This window comes from Lithobates pipiens, unplaced genomic scaffold, assembly GCF_037356315.1.
Source record: "Lithobates pipiens isolate NorthernLeopardFrog02 unplaced genomic scaffold, aLitPip1_a1.2 Scaffold_23, whole genome shotgun sequence".
Classification (NCBI taxonomy): domain Eukaryota; kingdom Metazoa; phylum Chordata; class Amphibia; order Anura; family Ranidae; genus Lithobates; species Lithobates pipiens.
This window is the reverse complement of record NW_027507785.1, coordinates 117,906,878-117,927,963: the sequence shown is the minus strand read 5'-3', so window position 1 is coordinate 117,927,963 and position 21,086 is coordinate 117,906,878. Positions and strand designations below refer to the sequence as shown.

Genomic DNA, 21,086 nt, shown 5'->3' with positions numbered 1-21,086 from the left:
TACCAGTCCTTATAAAAACTTTTGTGGACCAAGCAGGTTGTGTGTTAGTGATTAGCAGACTGTACGTCAGTCCCTATACCAATGAAGGACTGCTGCAGTATAGGGCAGCGGTCAGCAGTAGTGCACGGCAACCCTATGTATTGTGGACCGATAGCGGTCCTTACAGAACAGCAGACTGTAACGCACTCAGGCCTATGTACCGTAGCACCCTATACCAAGTTACCAGTCCTTATAAGAACTTTTGTGGACCAAGCAGGTTGTGTGTTAGTGATTAGCAGACTGTACGTCAGTCCCTATACCAATGAAGGACTGCTGCAGTATAGGGCAGCGGTCAGCAGTAGTGCACGGCAACCCTATGTATTGTGGACCGATAGCGGTCCTTACAGAACAGCAGACTGTACTGCACTCAGGCCTATGTACCGTAGCACCCTATACCAAGTTACCAGTCCTTATAAGAACTTTTGTGGACCAAGCAGGTTGTGTGTTAGTGATTAGCAGACTGTACGTCAGTCCCTATACCAATGAAGGACTGCTGCAGTATAGGGCAGCGGTCAGCAGTAGTGCACGGCAACCCTATGTATTGTGGACCGATAGCGGTCCTTACAGAACAGCAGACTGTAACGCACTCAGGCCTATGTACCGTAGCACCCTATACCAAGTTACCAGTCCTTATAAGAACTTTTGTGGACCAAGCAGGTTGTGTGTTAGTGATTAGCAGACTGTACGTCAGTCCCTATACCAATGAAGGACTGCTGCAGTATAGGGCAGCGGTCAGCAGTAGTGCACGGCAACCCTATGTATTGTGGACCGATAGCGGTCCTTACAGAACAGCAGACTGTAACGCACTCAGGCCTATGTACCGTAGCACCCTATACCAAGTTACCAGTCCTTATAAGAACTTTTGTGGACCAAGCAGGTTGTGTGTTAGTGATTAGCAGACTGTACGTCAGTCCCTATACCAATGAAGGACTGCTGCAGTATAGGGCAGCGGTCAGCAGTAGTGCACGGCAACCCTATGTATTGTGGACCGATAGCGGTCCTTACAGAACAGCAGACTGTAACGCACTCAGGCCTATGTACCGTAGCACCCTATACCAAGTTACCAGTCCTTATAAGAACTTTTGTGGACCAAGCAGGTTGTGTGTTAGTGTTTAGCAGACTGTGCGTCAGTCCCTATACCGCTGAAGGACTGCTGCAGTATAGGGCAGCGGTCAGCAGTAGTGCATGGCAACCCTATGTATTGTGGACCGATAGCGGTCCTTACAGAACAGCAGACTGTACTGCACTCAGGCCTATGTACCGTAGCACCCTATACCAAGTTACCAGTCCTTATAAGAACTTTTGTGGAGCAAGCAGGTTGTGTGTTAGTGTTTAGCAGACTGTGCGTCAGTCCCTATACCGCTGAAGGACTGCTGCAGTATAGGGCAGCGGTCAGCAGTAGTGCACGGCAACCCTATGTATTGTGGACCGATAGCGGTCCTTACAGAACAGCAGACTGTAACGCACTCAGGCCTATGTACCGTAGCACCCTATACCAAGTTACCAGTCCTTATAAGAACTTTTGTGGACCAAGCAGGTTGTGTATTAGTGTTTAGCAGACTGTGCGTCAGTCCCTATACCGCTGAAGGACTGCTGCAGTATAGGGCAGCGGTCAGCAGTAGTGCACGGCAACCCTATGTATTGTGGACCGATAGCGGTCCTTACAGAACAGCAGACTGTAACGCACTCAGGCCTATGTACCGTAGCACCCTATACCAAGTTACCAGTCCTTATAAGAACTTTTGTGGACCAAGCAGGTTGTGTGTTAGTGATTAGCAGACTGTACGTCAGTCCCTATACCAATGAAGGACTGCTGCAGTATAGGGCAGCGGTCAGCAGTAGTGCACGGCAACCCTATGTATTGTGGACCGATAGCGGTCCTTACAGAACAGCAGACTGTACTGCACTCAGGCCTATGTACCGTAGCACCCTATACCAAGTTACCAGTCCTTATAAGAACTTTTGTGGACCAAGCAGGTTGTGTGTTAGTGATTAGCAGACTGTACGTCAGTCCCTATACCAATGAAGGACTGCTGCAGTATAGGGCAGCGGTCAGCAGTAGTGCACGGCAACCCTATGTATTGTGGACCGATAGCGGTCCTTACAGAACAGCAGACTGTACTGCACTCAGGCCTATGTACCGTAGCACCCTATACCAAGTTACCAGTCCTTATAAGAACTTTTGTGGACCAAGCAGGTTGTGTGTTAGTGATTAGCAGACTGTACGTCAGTCCCTATACCAATGAAGGACTGCTGCAGTATAGGGCAGCGGTCAGCAGTAGTGCACGGCAACCCTATGTATTGTGGACCGATAGCGGTCCTTACAGAACAGCAGACTGTAACGCACTCAGGCCTATGTACCGTAGCACCCTATACCAAGTTACCAGTCCTTATAAGAACTTTTGTGGACCAAGCAGGTTGTGTATTAGTGTTTAGCAGACTGTGCGTCAGTCCCTATACCGCTGAAGGACTGCTGCAGTATAGGGCAGCGGTCAGCAGTAGTGCACGGCAACCCTATGTATTGTGGACCGATAGCAGTCCTTACAGAACAGCAGACTGTACTGCACTCAGGCCTATGTACCGTAGCACCCTATACCAAGTTACCAGTCCTTATAAGAACTTTTGTGGACCAAGCAGGTTGTGTGTTAGTGTTTAGCAGACTGTGCGTCAGTCCCTATACCGCTGAAGGACTGCTGCAGTATAGGGCAGCGGTCAGCAGTAGTGCACGTCAACCCTATGTATTGTGGACCGATAGCGGTCCTTACAGAACAGCAGACTGTAACGCACTCAGGCCTATGTACCGTAGCACCCTATACCAAGTTACCAGTCCTTATAAGAACTTTTGTGGACCAAGCAGGTTGTGTATTAGTGTTTAGCAGACTGTGCGTCAGTCCCTATACCGCTGAAGGACTGCTGCAGTATAGGGCAGCGGTCAGCAGTAGTGCACGGCAACCCTATCTATTGTGGACCGATAGCGGTCCTTACAGAACAGCAGACTGTACCGCACCCAAGCCTATGTACCGTAGCACCCTAGACAGACCAAGTTACCAGTCCTTATAAGAACTTTTGTGGAACAAGTGAGTTGTGAATGATTAGCAGACTGCAGCAGAAGGGCAGCAGTCAAGTATAATATTCTTTCTATATTTGGAAGAAAGAATATTATACGTGTACAAGCCTATTACCGTACCACTGATACCAGTCCTGAAAAGAACCTTTGTGGAACTAATAGTAACAGCAAGTCTTTAAAATTATCCTCACTGCCTGACACACTGCTTCCTGCCTGTCCCTATACAAATTGGCAAAAAAGAGTAGGCTGGAACGATTAGCTGGAACAGCTCTTTTGTGGACCTGATAGTAACAGCTAATGATGATGATGATGATGATGATGAAGAAAGACTAATCTGGCTGAGCTGTCCCTAAAATAGCAGCATACAGCGCTCTGTCCCTTTATCTAAACTGACAAAAGAAACTCAGGCTGCTGACCTAACACCTATACCAGTCCTGAAAAGAACTTTTGTGTACCAAATAGCTAGCGTTTTCTCTGTCCCTACTCCACACAGGATCCTTTCCCTACAGTGACAGAAGAAAGAATGTAAAATGGCCACCGGATCGGGTGTATTTATAGGTTAGGGGGAATGTCCAAGTGTCCATGAGCTGTCATGTCTCAATTGGTTGTCCTGTAACACATGATAAACGTGTCACGAAAGGTTAAAGTTCTTGTATACATTAAACACGTAAGTCCGCCGGGGCGAACGACGGAAAAAGGCGTTCGAACCCGCGGACGGCGAAAGTCGGAAATTCGCCGCGAAACGACCGCCGGGCGAACCGTTCGGCCATCACTACTCCTGATCACTGTCCACCATATGTTGTAGCTGAGCTGCTAGATAATAATTCCTGGGGCAAGGTACCGCCATTCCCCCTCTGTCCGTTGGTAACTGCAACGCCTGTAGCCAGATTCTCTCCTGTCACTTTTTCCAAATCAGCTCCCGAAAGAGGGTTTCAACCTTTCTAAACCATCTCTTGCATATCCAAACTGGTGCATTATGTAAGGCATGCAACAATTGTGGTAGCCATATCATTTTAATCAGGCTGCAACGGCCTGCCACCGACAAAGGAAGCCGACTCCAGGCATCGCAGTTCCGCTTAAATTTACTTAGTAACGGGTTTATATTTTTGTCCACATATTGGCCAACATTTGTTGTTAAGTATATCCCTAGGTATTTGAATGCCCTACCACCTCCATTTGTGGTGTTCCCAGTGCAGTCACCGCACTCGAGCTGTCAATTTGGAGCAGCTATGATTTCCCCTAATTTATTAACAAGCCCGTGAATCCTCCAAAGTTTTCTACCAGTTTGATTACCTTCTCAAGGGATTGGCCAGTATCTCCTAAGAAAAGGAGGACATCATCCGCATATAAAGCGATTCTCTCCTCCCTGCCCCCTTCCCTTTGGAACCCGACTATCTCAGAATGTGTCCTAACGGCAATTGCCAACGGTTCCATCGCCATAGCAAAGAGCAGCGGGGAGAGTGGGCATCCCTGTCGTGTACCTCTACTCATTTCTATTTTTTCAGACTGATCCCTATTAATTCTTATTTTTGCGCTTGGTGCACTGTACATCATTTTAATCCAATCGATGAACGTGGGTCCGAATCCAAACCCCTCCAGGACATGCCATAAATACCTCCACTCTAGGCTGTCAAAGCCCTTGGTCATGTCCAAAGATAGGATGGCTCTCGCTCCCTCGTTCATCGCTGGTGTTTGTATATTCAAGAATGCCCTTCTTATGTTCATACTAGTTGATCTTCCCATGATAAATCCTGTCTGATCAGGGTGTATGAGCCTCTTAATGATTTTATTTAACCTGTTTGAGAGTACCTTAGCCAGTATTTTAATGTCAGAGCATAAGAGCGATATTGGCCTGTACGATGCTACGTCCTGGGGGTCCTTCCCTTCTTTAAGTATCACAATAATAATCGCCTCCATCATGGAAGCTGGTAATCTCCCCGTTAGCTTTGCCCCTTCCAAAGTCCTGAGCAATTCCGGCAGTAGGATCTCACTATATTTCTTATATATCTCCACCGGCAGTCCATCTGGGCCTGGAGATTTTTGGGGGGCCATTCCGGCCACCGCCTGCTGTAGCTCACTCAAAGTTATAGGGGCCTCTAAATCCTCTCTCTCCTCTTGGGTGAGAGCTGGAAGCTTCACTTTCTCCAGGAAGGACACCATATCTTCTTCTTTCCTCTGCTCCCTTGTTCTATATAGATCTACATAGTAGGCCCTAAAAATCTCAACTATTTCCTTCCCACTGGTGGTGACTACCCCATCCATAGATTTGATCATTGGGATGGTGGAAGGGGGGGAGTTAGCTTTCACTAATTGAGCCAGCATTCTCCCCACCCTCTCTCCCTCCCCAAAACGACATTGTTTCTGAAATACACGTTTATTTTCTTCTCTTTTAGTAATTACCGATTTATACCCCTGTTGTTTATTTTCCCAAATTACTCGTTTCTCATATGTTGGGTCCTTAATATAATTAACCTCTGCCTCTATTACTTCCTTCCTAATTCTTTCCTCCCAACTCCTGGATTCTTGTTTAATTTTAACCACCTGTTGAATCAGTATCCCTCTGGCAAATGCTTTTAATGCATCCCAAGTTATGTCGATTGGGGCAGTATTTGTATTGAACATTATAAACTCTTTTAAATTCTTTAAAACCTCCTCTGTATCCTTCATTAGCTCGAGCCAAAATGGACTGATTCTCCAAGCCCCCATCATCTTTTCCCTTCTCCCTATGCTTACTGATAATATCAAAGGTGAATGGTCTGATATTCCTCTGGGCATATACTCAATCTTTCTCACAGTTTGTAATGCTTCTTCATTGCCAAGGGCCAGGTCTATTCTGGAGAGTGTTGAGTATGAACTTGAGAAACACGAATATTGCTTGACGCCGACATTCCCCACTCTCCACATATCTATTAATCCGACCTCCTTCAGAAATTGACTTAATCTCGTTGTCCCTGTCTCTCGAGTTCTAATGGGGAATCTATCAATCCGACTATCAAGCACTTCATTGAAATCTCCCAAAATTATGACTGGCACGTCCTCCTTATCCACCAGAAAATCCATGAGCCTGTACACCACCTCCATTTTAAACGGGGGCGGTATATAAACCCCCGTCAAAACATATAGTCTTTCCTCCAGAGTACAATACAAAAAAACAAAACGACCCAATTCATCAATACTGGCCTGCCTGCAGGAGAATCTCACCCCAGTTCCTATGATCACACTCACTCCTCTCGAGTAGGATGTATAAGTAGAGTGATACTGAACCTTGTACCTCCTATTTTTAAATTGGGGTATAGTTGCTTTAGTTAAATGTGTCTCCTGCAGGCAGGCCAGTCCTGTCCCATACCTCTCCAGCGTGGAGAATACTACAGCTCTTTTGACTGGACTACCCAGGCCTCTGACGTTCCATGAGGCCATTTTTAGTATTTCATCCTGCATTACTCAACCATAGCAGATTAATAACATCAGTGAAAAAAAGAGACCGAAAGTGCAAATACATAAACTTCAGATGAAGAACCCTTAAGCCCCGTACACACGAGAGGACTTATGTCCGACAGACTTCCGAAGGAGTCCTGCCGGAGTTCTGCTGGAGTTCCGACAGAGTTCTGACGGACTTTTCGACTGAGCGGACTTGGCCACACACAATCACACCAAACTCCGACGGATTCGAACGTGATGACGTACGACTGGACTCGAATAAGGAAGTTCATAGCCAGTAGCCAATAGCTGCCCTAGCGTCGGTTTTAGTCCGTCGGAATAGCATACACACGAGTGAATTTTTCAAAGGGACCGGGTCCGGCGGAGTTCCGTCGGAAAAATTTGAAGCATGTTCCATTTCTAAAGTCCGTCAGACTTTTGTGAATCAAAAGTCCGTTGCAGCCCACACACGATCGAATAGTCTGACGGAATCAGTCTGTCGGACTTTGGATGTTGAAAAGTCCGATCGTGTGTACGCGGCATTATAGTTTTTCATTCCACTCGTGCACAATACGCTTCCAATTAAAGTGCATATTCTTACCAAATACATTACCACTATTTTAATAAATTCCATACTTTCCCTTTGAATTAATATTTGTGTATAAACTATATTAAATTCAGCTTTAACCCTCTTGTGGTTTTCCAAACACAGTGTTTCTTGACCCTTCCCGCCCTCCCTTTCCCCTCTCCCCCCTCCCTCCTCCCACCCCCCCCCCCCTACCCTCCACCTATCTAGGTGTTCCCCTAGGGGATTACACGTGACCTTTCCACACTCGTTCCTTCCATCCCACCTCTCCTCCAGCTTCATTCTCTCATACCACCTTACTTCCAACCGGGGATAGGTTAGGTTAAGATGGAGAGGAGCAAAAAAAGAAAAAGAAAAAAGTAATCATCCCCTTCCCCTATCACTCTATCTATCCTAAATTCAAATCTCATTCAATCCGCCCCCACCTCTCACCCCGTGTGCCAATATTCCAAACCCCAATCCCCCCCCCCCCACTCCATCCCCCTAGCACATCTACAACAGTCCCTTATTTGCTTCCAACCATGAGGTTGCTTCTGCTGGAGAGTCAAATAGCTGAGTGCCACCAAGTGCTATTATTCTCAACCGTGCTGGGTATAACAGTGCGTATGTGACCTTGTATGTCCTTAAGGTACGTTTGACTTCCAAAAATTCAGCTCTTCTCCTCTGCATTTCCGTTGAATAATCTGGGTACAGAGAAACCCTTGCTCCATCATATGTGATATTGCCCATCTCTCTTACCTTACGCATCAGAGTCACCTTATCATTATAATTAGAGAATTTAAGGATCATTGGTCTGGGGCAACCCCCGGGGGGAGGTGCTTTGAAAGGGACTCGGTGGGCCCGTTCTATTGAGAAAAAAGACGAGAAACTCTCTCTTCCAAACAGTTCAATAAACCAGGATTCTAAGAATTTTATCTGATCAAGACCTTCACATCTCTCGGGTAGTCCCAGCATCCTAATGTTATCCCTACGTAGCCTGTTTTCTATTTCTTCCATTCTAGCATTTTGATTGCACAATTGCTTCCGCATACTATTGACCTCTTGACGCAAGGGATGTAAGTCATCCTCTGTTTGGCTCATCCTTGTCTCCAATACCACCATTCTTTCCGCTGCCTTCTGCATATCCTGTCTAATCATTAATAATTCCTCTTGCATGCTTTTAAATTGTCCACACAGTTCACCCAGCGAGAGTTTGCATGCGTTTACAGCTTGTAGGACATCCCTTAATGTAGGATCCTCCTCAACAGGGGAACTGCCTCGGGGAGCGGTTTCACTCTCCTTCTCATTCTGAGTCATCCCCTGGCGCTTATTTGCGTTCCTGTGACCTGGTGCAGAGGCAGCAGTTGAGCTTGTGTGGCCTTGGCTCTTTCTGTCCGCCACTCCCCCCTGGTGTGTTTTTACTTGCGATAATTGGATCTGTTGTGACATCTGTGTCAACTGTTCCCCCTTTATCGGGGACTGACCTGGGGTACGGGCATATCGTTCTAGCTTTGTTGCTGCTGCTTGTGCTGCCTGGGCATTCTTTTCCTTGGAGGAGTGAAGCTGTTGTGCCCCCCCATTCTCCTGTGTTACCTGCTCATCTCCACGCCGCCTTGACATCTTTCTGCAAGTCACTATAAAATATACAAGTATACAAGCTCAGCAGGGCGGTGCCGGTGTACAAAGCTATTACTGATGAGCCAAGAGGGAGGGGGCGAAAAAAAAAGGAATTGGGAGGAGGGGGGGTAGAGGGGTCTTATGCTGGGTATATTAAATACAAGTGGCTGGATCCATCAGCTTTCGCTCTAAAAAACACCCCGCAGGGTTAATATCCTTAAAAAAAAAAAAAAAAAGAAAAGGAAAAAAAAGTTTCTCTTTTTCCCTGAAAAAAAAAGAAAAACACTGACGTTCCTGAGCTCTTTGTTTTGCTGAGGCAGAAAGTTTAAAACTCACAGTCCTTAATTCTGATGTCCCTCTATCAGTATACAATATCGTGAGTTTATTTATACCATCTATTCAATGATTTCTTCAGTATATTGTTACAGTTCAAACTTGCCCGTATAAGTCTTATATAGCCATACATGAGGTGAGGGTAAGGGATGATAGCCAATATTTGTAATGCAGCCAAAACAGAGGTTCACCTCCCTGCTTTACTCCGGCCCCCTCTCAGTCCTGTCTCGTACCTCGTGCTTCATGCCGCGTGCCTCATAGGTGTCTGTCTTCCATCCAGGCACTTTCCCCCCACTGGGGATTCTCTCCTCCCAGCCTCTCACCTCCACCGAGAACGCCACTCGAGATGATGCTGCAGCGCAGCACTTGTTGCACGCCCACGCCGGAGCCGCTCAGCTGTCTCCCTCCGCTTCCGTCTATGCTTCAGTAGGGGCTCAGCGGGGCTCGGCGATATTTGGCAGAGGCTCGGCGGGACTCGGCGATACTCGGCAATTTCCGGAGCTTTCCGACACTCCTCGGGCTTCCTCGGCGCCTCGCCGATCTCCGTCAGCTTTCCCTAGCAAATGATTCGTCAGATCAAAGAACGACACGGGGTGAGAAGCCTGCCGGCGGCCTTCTCACATCTCACACCGCTCACTCGTGCTCTCACATCCGGTCACTCCCCCCACAGTGTCCTTGTCTCTAATCAACTTGAAACTCTTTGGTTTCCACAAGTCAGGCTTACTCCAAGACAGCCAATCATAGTGGTCTCATGATAAGGTAGTCTTGTTTGCCCTGCAGATGTAAAGACCCAGTTAGGCAGGCCATACACAAGAGAACAGACAGTGTTGATAGAGGAATGCCTGTCATTGTATTCTCCCATGGGGGAGGGGGGGAGAGGGAAGCTGTCCCTATAGTTAGAAAACAGTGATTAACTAGACACTAATGATAATCCTATGTAAAATCCGGCTGGCTGGGTGTACCCAAGTGGGTACATTCAGCCAGCCCATGCATGGTTCAAATCTCGGCCAATTCAGCAACAACCAGCCAAGATTCAACCCATCTATGGCTGGCTTTAAAGGAAACCTAGGTTTTGCGTGAACGGGTTAAAGGAAAAGTGTTGAATAGTCAAAATAAATATTCTGGATCACACTGAAGGATGAACTTTAGACGCTCTATCAGGTATTTGCTTTGTTTTTACAAAGGGTGTGCAGTAGGCTAGAACTAGAACTAGAATTCACAGTATGCAAAAAGAAGTTAACCCGTACTTCTCTTTTAATACACAGGAGTGTGAGCACGGGGACTTTTATTGTCTTTTCCTTTTTTCTCTTTATTTATTTACAATGAGTTTAATTAAATCGGAGCTCCACCCTAAAGTGGAACTTCCACTCATTGGAACCCTCCCCCCCTCCGGTGCCACGGTTGGCACCTTTCAGCCGGGAGGGGGGTGCAGATACCTGTACAATACAGGTATTTGCACCCACTTCCGGCATAGATAGCCGCAGATTCTGCGGGTATTTACACCACTTCCTGCGGGGCCCCTGCTGTCTGCTGGGAAACACACGGATCCCAGAGACAGCGGAGTCCATCCTTATTGCTCAGCGTGACTCGCGCATGCGCAGTAGGGAACCGGGAAGTGAAGCCGCAAGGCGCGCTGGGTGGGTAAGTGTCCATATTTTAAAAGTCAGCACCTGCAGTATTTGTAGCTGCTGACTTTTAAAAACAAAAAACGGCAGAACTCCCGCTTTAACCACTTAAGGACCGCCGCATGCCAATGTACGTCATCAGAATGACATGTACAGGCACAAGCACGTACATATACGCAGGGCTGGACTGGGACAGAAATTTGGCCCTGGAATTCATCTAGACCGGCCCACTTACATTTTGAGTGTCCCATCAGAACTCCCTTACATCAGAGTGTCCCATCACCAGCCCCCTTACAACAGAGTGTCCAATCAGCACCCCTTACATCAGAGTGTCCCATTACCAGCCTCCTTACATCAGAGTGTCCCATTACCAGCCTCCTTACATTAGAGTGCCCCATGAGCAGCCCCCTTACATCAGAGTGTCCCATGAGCAGCCCCCTTACATCAGAGTGTCCCATGAGAAGCCCCCTTACATCAGAGTGTCCCATCAGCACCCCCTTACAACAGAGTGTCCCATCAGCAGCCCCCTTACATCAGAGTGTCCCATCGGCAGCCCCCTTACATCAGAGTGTCCCATCAACAGCCCTTTTTACATCAGAGTGGCCCACTGAGCCATCGGCCCACCGGGAAATTCCCGGTAGTCCCAATGGCCAGTACATGCCTGCATGTACGTGCTTGCCTTCCAGCCGGTGGGGGTCCGATCGGACCCCCTCCCGCTGGATGCGGCACTCCGTTTCGCTTCAGGAGCGATCCGGGATGAGGGGATGGCCGTTGGTTTCTGGCCATCCCCTCTCGATCACTCCTGGCAAATGAGAAGCTTCCTCCTGCTGTGTATAGTAAACACAGGCAGGGAGGAAGTGATGTCATTCTCCTCCGGGAGGTCTTTTTGACCGGATTACGAGGAGAACACTGAAAGTAAGTGCACCAAACACTACACTAACATGTAGGCACACATAGGCACACAAACCCCCCCCCCCCCCAATCGCCCCCTGCCCCCCCTCCCAGTCACAGTGTCACTGATTGCAGTGATCATTTATTTACTGATCACTGCATTCAGTGTCAGTTGTGACAGTAAAAAGTGTCAGGGCAGTTAGTGTTAGGTCCAGGGTAGCCCCCTACCACCCCCCAATAAAGGTTTAACCCCCTGATTGCCCTTAGGGTTAACCCTTTCACCCCCTTTTGCCAGTGTCACTAAGCGATCGTTTTTCTGATCGCTGCATTAGTGTCACTGGTGCCGCTAAGTAGCTAGTTATTTTTTTAGGTTCACCGCCAGGTTTTTATAGCGCTAGGTACCCCCATATACTACCCAATAACGGTTTTAACCCCCTGATTGACCCTAGTTAGCCCTTTCACCCCCTTTTGCCAGTGTCACTAAGCGATCATTTTTCTGATCGCTGCATTAGTGTCACTGGTGTCGCTAGGTAGCTAGTTATTTTTTTAGGTTCACCGCCAGGTTTTTATAGCACTAGGTACCCCTATATACTACCCAATAATGGTTTTAACCCCCTGATTGCCCATAGTTAACCCTTTGACCAGCGATCACCGTATAAGTGTCACTGGTGACGCTGGTTAGCCAGTTAGTTATTTAGGTTCCCGTCAGGTTTTTATATAGCGCCAGGGACCCCCATATACTACCTAATAAAAATTTGAAGCCCCTGATTGCCCCTAGTTAACGCTTTCACCAGTGATCACCGTATAAGTGTTACGGGTGACTCTGGTTAGTTAGTTTGATTTTTATAGCATCAGGGCACCCACCATTCATTACCCAATAAATGTTTAACCCCCTGATCACCTGGCGGGTTATATCAATTCGGTTTTAGGGTCAGGGTCTGCGTCGCCCCAGGCAGCACTAGGTTAGTGCCAGTACCACTAACACCCACGCGCAAAGCATATACCATAAAGTGGTATAGTATCTGAAGAGATCACTATCTGATCTGATCAGATCTATACTAGCGTCCCCAGCAGTTTATGGTTCCAAAAAAACGCATTGTTAGCAGGATCAGCCCAGATACCTGCTGGCACCTGCGTTTTGCCCCTCCGCCCAGCCTACCCAAGTGCAGTATCAATCGATCACTGTCACTTACAAAACACTAAACACATAACTGCAGCGATCGCAGAGTCAGGCCTGATCCCTGCGATCGCTAACAGTTTTTTTTTGGTAGCGTTTTATATTTAAATCCGGAAGGCAGTGCTTGGTTTTCAGAGTCCCGTACGTGGCCAGGCTCCCAAAAAGTCCCCCACATGTGGTATCCCCGTACTCGGGAGAAGCAGCAGAATTTATTTTGGGGTGTAATTTGACTTATGCCCATAGCATGTGTGAACAATATATCATTTAGTGACAATTTTTTGCCAAAAAAAAAAAAATTGTAATATTCCTGCAACTTGTGGCAAAATATAAAATATTTCATGGACTCAACATGCCTCTCAGTAAATAGCTTGGGGTGTCTACTTTTCAAAATGGGGTCATTTGGGGGGTTTTGTGTTATTTTGGCATTTTATGGCCTTCGAAACTGTGATAGGTAGTGAGGAGTGAAATCAAAAATTTGCACCCTTAGAAATTCTGAAGGCAGTGATTGGTTTTCGGGGTGCCGTACGCGGTTAGACTCCCAAAAAGTCCCACATATGTGGTATACCCGTACTCAGGAGAAGCAGCAGAATATATTTTGGGGTGCAATTCCACATATAACTATGGCATGTATGAGCAATATATCCTTTAGTGACAACTTTTTGTAAACTTTGTTTTTGTTTTTTTGTGTCATTATTCAATCACTTGGGACAAAAAAAAATATTCAATGGGCTCAACATGCCCCTCAGCAATTTCCTTGGGGTGTCTACTTTCCAAAATGGGGTCATTTGGGGGGGGGGGTTGTACTGCCCTGCCATTTAAGCACCTCAAGAAATGAGATAGGCAGTCATAAATTAAAAGCTGTGTAAATTCCAGAAAATGTACTCTAGTTTGTAGACGCTATAACTTTTTCGCAAACCAATAAATATATGCTTATTGAAATTTTTTTTACTAAAGACATGTGGCTGAATAAATTTTGCCCTAAATGTATGACTAAAATTGAGTTTATTCGATTTTTCTTATAACAAAAAATAGAAAATATATTTTTTTCTCAAAATTTTCGGTCTTTTTCCATTTATATCGCAAAAAATAAAAATCGCAGAGGCAATCAAATACCATCAAAAGAAAGCTCTATTTGTGGGAAGAAAAGGACGCAAATTTCGTTTGGGTACAACATTGCATGACCGCGCAATTACCAGTTAAAGCAGTGCAGGCTGACAATTGGTCCGGGGCTGAAGTGGTTAAATAAGAGTTTTTTTCACACAGGTATATATGTTGTATTGGTGGATGAGCTTATATATGGTTGTGTGATGTGAACAATCTGCAGCTTCCTTAACAGTAAAAAAAATAAAAATAAAATCTTATCTATCTATAAGTAACCTTACACTGAAACTCATGCCCTGTACACAGGACCGGTTTTTCCAACAGAATTCCGCTGAAGCTGTCTTTCGTATGATCACACCAAATTCCGACCGTCAGGAACGCGGTGACGTACAACACATATGACGGGACTACAAAAAAGAAGTTCAATAGCCAGTAGTCAATAGCTTCCGTCTTATACTCGGAAAAATATAGAACATGTTCCCTTTCTAGGTCCGTCAGAATTTTCGGCGTAAAAAGTCCGATGGGGAATACACCTGATCGGAATATACAATAAAAGCTCCTGTTGGACTTGCCAACCGTATGTACGGGGCATCAGTCTCCCCCAACTGAACCTTGAAATCCAACATTATAACAAGCTCTTTAAAAAAAAAACAGGTGTTATACCAATCACTAAAATCTCATACCGATTTTAACATGTTAATATAATTTCAAAAGTCTTTTTTTTTTTTTTTTAATATGCAGCTTTTAGTACAATAAATCCTACTATGAAAATTCTTGTTCAAACACTGAAAGTAACACCACTCTATCTCTGTCTCCCAGTTGTCCTGCATTGCCATTGTGTCACATGTGCTTTCAGTGGGGACTTTAAAGTTATTGTAAAGTCTTTTTTCAATAAAAAATAACAAACACGTTATACTTATCTGCTCTGTGCAGTGGATTTGCACAGAGCAGCCCAAATCCTCTGCTTCCCGGGCCCCTCCCTCCTGTTGAGTGCCCCCACAGCAAGCAGTTTGCTATGGGGGCACCCGGGCCGAGCCACAGCTCCCTGTGTTAATTTAGACACTGAGCCATGACCCAGCCCCTTCTCTCTATTCTGATTGGCTGACTGACTTTGATTGACAGCAGCGGGAGCCAATGACACCGCTGCTGTGTCTCAGCCAATCAGGAGGGAGAGTCTCCGATGACCGAGACACTCGTGGACATTGCTGGACAGAGATGGGTCTCAGGTAAGTATTAGGGTGTGCTGGGGAGGCTGCCACACACAGAAGGCCTTTTAGCTTAATTCCTAGAATCCATTAAGATAAGAAATCTTCTGACTTTACAACTCCTTTAAGTGGCTGTGCCAGCACACACTGAGCAAGCATGTTGTACTGTTTTCACTATCAGGAAGTTGCTCCTGTGCAATGAAATTAGGCTCAGTTCACACTATTACAAGTCATGTTCTGTGTGTAGGCAGCCTATTCTTTTCAATTACAGCTAAAAAAGTCCCTTATCCTTTTTTTGAGACCTGTCGCACTGAGCTGCATAGAGCTGTGGCACCATACAGTATGAAAATGCAATGCCTTTGCTGCGCATTTGCAAATGTGCTCTGCATTTTCTTGCAGGTTGGGAACGTGTGCGATTTCACACACATTCTGAATATAAGTTTAGTGCCTAGGAAAGAGGTTGCAGATCAGTAGCACTGGGATGGAAAAGAGATGGTTATAGGGGACAACAGTACACTTTAAAAAAATAAAATAAACATGGCAATTGCACCAGCATGCGTCCCACCAAATTGCAGCAGCATGCACCCCACCAAGTTGCAGCAGCATGTGTCACCAAGTTGCAGCAGCATGTGTCCCACCAAGTTGCAGCTGCATGTGTCACCAAGTTGCAACAGCATGCGTCCCACCAAGTTGCAGCAGCATGTGTCACCAAGTTGCAGCAGCATGTGTCACCAAGTTGCAGCAGCATGTGTCCCACCAAGTTGCACCAGCATGTGCCCCACCAAGTTACAGCAGCATGTGTCACCAAGTTGCAGCAGCATGTGTCCCACCAAGTTGCAGCAGAATGTGTCCCACCAAGTTGCAGCAGCATGCGTCACAAAGTTGTAGCAGCATGTGCCCCACCAAGTTGCAGCAGAATGCGTCCCACCAAACTGCAGCAGCATGCGTCACAAAGTTTCAGCAGCATGCTTCCCACCAAGTTGCAGCAGCATGTGTCACCAAGTTGCAGCAGCATGCGTCCCACCAAGTAGCAACAGCATGTGTCAACAAGTTGCAGCAGCATGTGTCACCCAGTTGCAGCATATGTCACCAAGTTGCAGCATCATGTGTCCCACCAAGTTGCAGCATCATGTGTCCCACCAAGTTGCAGCAGCATGTGTCACCAAGTTGCAGTAGCATGTGTCCCACCAAGTTGCAGCAGCATGTGTCCCACCAAGTTGCACCAGCATGTGCCCCACCAAGTTGCAGCAGCATGTGTCACCAAGTTGCAGAAGCATGTGTCCCACTAAGTTGCAGCAGAATGTGTCCCACCAAGTTGCAGCAGCATGCGTCACAAAGTTGTAGCAGCATGTGCCCCACCAAGTTGCAGTAGAATGCGTCCCACCAAACTGCAGCAGCATGCGTCACAAAGTTTCAGCAACATGCGTCCCACCAAGTTGCAGCAGCATGTGTCACCAAGTTGCAGCAGCATGCGTCCCACCAAGTTGCAACAGCATGTGTCAACAAGTTGCAGCAGCATGTGTCACCCAGTTGCAGCATGTGTCACCAAGTTGCAGTATCATGTGTCCCACCAAGTTGCAGCATCATGTGTCCCACCAAGTTGCAGCAGCATGTGTCACCAAGTTGCAGTAGCATGTGTCCCACCAAGTTGCAGCAGAATGTGTCCCACCAAGTTGCAGCAGCATGTGTCACCATGTTGTAGCAACATGTGTCCCACCAAGTTGCAGCAGTCTCACATCAAACCTTACTTAACTTGCAGTGTGTTGTCCTATCCAGGGATGTCTCCTGTAGAGAGGTCCGTCCTCTCATACTTCCTGGTTCCTCTCTCCTGGGCGCAATTGGAGAGAGAAAACAGGAAGTGACATCAACTCAAATGTCAATCAACCCGACCGGCTGTAATAATATATACTATGATACGGAAGCTACTCGGCGCTTCACAAAATGCTAAACGCCTGCAAATGAAGCACCATGTCTCCAATCTCGTGATTGAATAGACGTGGCGCTTTCCATAGGTGCACCGTGTCTGGCGTCCAAACACAGTGCACTTAAGGACCTTTTTTTTTTTTTTTTACTTTTTTTTTTTTTACTGCCGGGGGGGGGGGGGGGTGGCGCACAGGTGCCCCCTATGAATGGGCTGCCCCTGTGGACAATGTTAGCAAGGGGCAAGGCGGGATACCCGGGAGAGGACACCTGGGCTGCTAACAGCCTCTGCAGGCTGTTCAGGGGGATGAGCTTCCATTGAAACGGCAATGTGATGTAAAGTACTGCGATGTGAAGGGGTACTGCCATATGAAGGGCATTGTGATGTAAAAGGGACTGAAATGTAAAGAATCTCTGCAATTTAAAAGGGGGCTGTGATGTGAAAGGAAACTTAAAATATGGTGACGTTGTTTTAAAAGGGGGCTGTAAAGTGAAGGGGGTCTGTGATGTAAAGGGGAACTGTGAACACTGTGGACTGTGATGTTAAGGAAGGTTGTGATGTGATAGAGGAACTTAGGACACTGATGTAGAGTGGACTGTGATATGAAGGGTATGTTGAAGTCCTAGATGTATAGGGGACTGTGATGTAAAGGGGGGCTGTGATGTGTTATAGCACAAACATTGGATTCAAACCTCTGCCAGAATGAAATTTTAGGGAACCTCCAAAAAATGTAATTAAAGACCCCTAATTTAGCATTTAGACAGTGTGAACAGGCCCTTAAAGTGGATGTAAACTGATTCATGACATTTGAGCTGGGCACATATATCTGCAGAGTTTTGTTATCTCTCTTCAAAGCACTATGTCCTGTAGCTGTCTGCTGCTCCGTTCTTCTGTCATCAGCCTGAAAACTCCTGACAAGTTCTCGTCACATATTATAAAAGCAGCTAGTGTTTTGTGCTGGGGAGGATGCTATAAGTAGATTAGCAGAGCCCTGAACTATTCAACAATCAGCTCTGAAAGTCTCTACGTATGAGGAGAGAGGGTGTGTGCCTTTCCTCCAATCATCTGTCTTGGCTGTATGCCCAGACTTCCCTGCTGTGCTAACCAGGAAAAGAAAATCTTCTAACACCATATGCACTTTATAAACAGTATATAAAGATGAAGACACCAGATATACATTTAAAACTTATGTAGGGAGATTTGTTTCATTCCCTGTATCATCTAAGGCTGTTCACTTCACTGGGTATATGTAAGGGTTTACATCCACTTTAAAGTATAATTAAAAGCACAACTTTTTTCATTTTGGATAGAGTAAGTGAAGGTTATAACCCCTTTTTGCCATCTGTGTCCCATTTGGGAGATTTTTATTCACTTCCTGTCCAATAGCCGCAACAGGAAGTAAGATGAAATCCCTCCATAACGTTGTCACCAGGGTCATTAGAACTAGATTTCTCTTTGGAAGATTTCCCCACTATTCCTGCTTTGGTGATAACCCAAAATGTGGGATTTACTTTCACTTTTAGACCCCTTTCACACCAGGGTGTTTTGCAGGCGCTATAGCGTTAGAAATAGCGCCTGCAATCCACCCAAAAAAAGCTGCACCATTGTTTGTAGTGTGAAAGCCCGAGGGCTTTCACACTACAGCGGTGCGCTGGCAGGACATCAGGGAAAAGTCCTGCCAGCAGCTTCTTTGAAGCGGTGAAGGAGCGGTGTGTTTACCGCTCCTCCACCGCTGCTCCCCATTGAAATCAATGGGGCAGCGCTGTAATACCGCCGGCAAAACGCTGATATTGCGGCGTATTGCCGGAGGTTTTAACCATTTCTCGCCCGCTAGTGATCATAATGGTAAATGGGACAAATAGAGATGGTGAATCTTCCTAATTGGGACAGCAATAAAAACCTGACAGGTGTTCTAATCCCCCTCCACTCTATCCAAAACTAAAAAGAAAGTTTTGCCTTTAGTTCTACTTTAATATAGACAAAAGAGCATACCCTAATCCACCTTACCTCCTCCTGGTTCAGGCTCTGTCCCAGTGTACCGTCCTTCAGAGCGAGAGTCCACCAGCTGGAACTGTTTGCTGTCTAGATTCCTTTGCATGTCCTCAAATGTCTTTACCAGAGAAGAATTTAGCACTGCTTTATAAGTCTCTGGCTGTGGTTTTATTACTTCAGATGTTACTGGATGTCCTTGCTTCTCCCAGTTCCTGAACCCTCCATTCAGAACAAACACATTCTTATGACCAAAGGCCTTAAACATCCACCAGACCCTTGCGGCATAGTAAGTGCCCACTTGATCAGCATCGTACACCACAACGTGGCTAGCATTATTGATGCCAAGATTGCCCACATATTTGGCAAAAGCAGATTCACTGGGCAGCATCATTTCGTAGGGAGACGTCTGGTCCTTACATTCATCTATATCAAAGTATAATGCTCCTGGTATGTGCTTTTCTACATATTCCTCACGTCCATTCCTAATTGGTGGGTAGTAGAACGATGCATCCAGTACACGCAGAGCTGGGCCCGATTGACCTGTTTTCAGGGTGCCAGCTAGCCAGTTTATTGTCACCAGAGCCCGGGAGAGAAGTTGCTGAGACATGCTGGCAGTCCTGTGTAGGCAGCAGTGTGTTTTGTGCTTTTTAAAGCATACAGATTATATGAGAGGCTGATCACGCCACTCCTGGATCGTTTCCAATGGGCTGAAACTCTAGTAACTCTTTTTTAACGCCTTTGATTGCTGGAGGAAATAGCAACACAGATAACCGTTTGTCTCAACTGCTCAGAATTGTGAAATAATGCTACGTGACATTTCAAGTCCAATTTTTTATTTTTTTTTACTGTTTCACTGTTACATGCTGTACATAACGCTGGTACACATTAGGACAGGTTGAATGTCACAGAAGAAAAAAGTGAAACATCTGAACTTTAAGGAGGACAACTGGTTATAAATAGATATATTCACACAAGAACCTGGAGAAGGCCTACAGATGGATTTAGGAATACCGGTGAACAGTAAGCTCAGGGGTAATGTCTGCAAAGCAAATAATATTTTGGGATTTATTAAATAGGAATTAAAACATGATAGAATTATAGTAACATCCTATGTAAGGCTAGGTTCACACTTTTACATCCTCACCCCAGACCTCTCCTTTGGCCTCCAAAGAAGGCGATCAGACACAGATCTGTCTGATGGGCTGCTTCACTGGCCAGTACCCAGCCAGTAAACACAAAACTGAAACCGGAAGTGACATAATCCTTCTGATTTCTTAGACCATAGAGATGATCGGGGACCTTCTGGTCCTTGATGATCTCTATGGTCAGCTAGCAAAATTGCCATCAGGAGAGCCCGTAAAGGTGGCGGGCAGTAAAAGCGGCCCAGCGGCTAATTAGCACTGGGATCGTTTTAACAAAAAAGAGAATCCAAAAACAAAAGAGCTGAAAGAAAAGATACAGGGATGATACCTGTAGCTGCAGGTATCATCTCAATATAACCACTGCAACTCAAGGACGTAGTGACATCCTTGGGTGGCAAATGGTTAAGCAACTTTCTAACGACTCCTGCTGCTGCCACTATGTCCTGTGAGAAAAGGGAGAGAGAGAGCAGCGCTGCTACAGAGAGGCACAACACTGGATCCATAAAGGATTCGGGTAAGGGATGGGGGGGGGGGGGGGGGGGTGATACAACTATAATTTTTTACCCTAATGCAAGGAATGCTTTAACCTCCCTAGCAGTGATCCCGAGTTTGGCTCAGGCTGGGATTTCAGTACCACGAGCAGTAACCCAGAGCCAGACTCGGGATCGCATCGCTGGATACAGGGAGAGGTTACTTACCTTGTCCCCTGGATCCAGCGATGTCCCCCCTCTGTGTGTACGAGCTGTCCTCCGCTCGAATTCACACAGTGCCAGAGTGTCGCCGAGCTCCGTTCCCTGCGACGTTACGACGCACGGGAGCGGAGATCGGCGCTAAATTCAAAAAAGTAAAAACACACAATACACATAAAAAAATGACACACCCCCTTTGTCCCTAGTGGTCTGTCCAGTGCCCTGCATGCACTTTTATATTATACTGTTTTTTTCTGCCTGGAATTTGGAGATTGTCCATAGCAACCAAAAACTGTCCCTTTATG

The 21,086-nt window shown here is 46.3% G+C and overlaps 1 protein-coding gene across 1 annotated transcript in view; it reads right to left on the bottom strand.

Moving 5' to 3' along the window:
• The window catches only part of LOC143927838 (thiosulfate sulfurtransferase-like), a 29,392-nt gene extending 9,762 nt beyond the window's left edge, over positions 1–19,630 (bottom strand). The window contains exon 1 of the mRNA XM_077452254.1: positions 18,966–19,630. Coding sequence (XP_077308380.1) covers positions 18,966–19,557 — 592 coding nt within the window. The 5' untranslated portion in view covers positions 19,558–19,630. The remainder of the gene's footprint in view (positions 1–18,965) is intronic.
• Between the last annotated feature and the right edge of the window lie 1,456 nt (positions 19,631–21,086).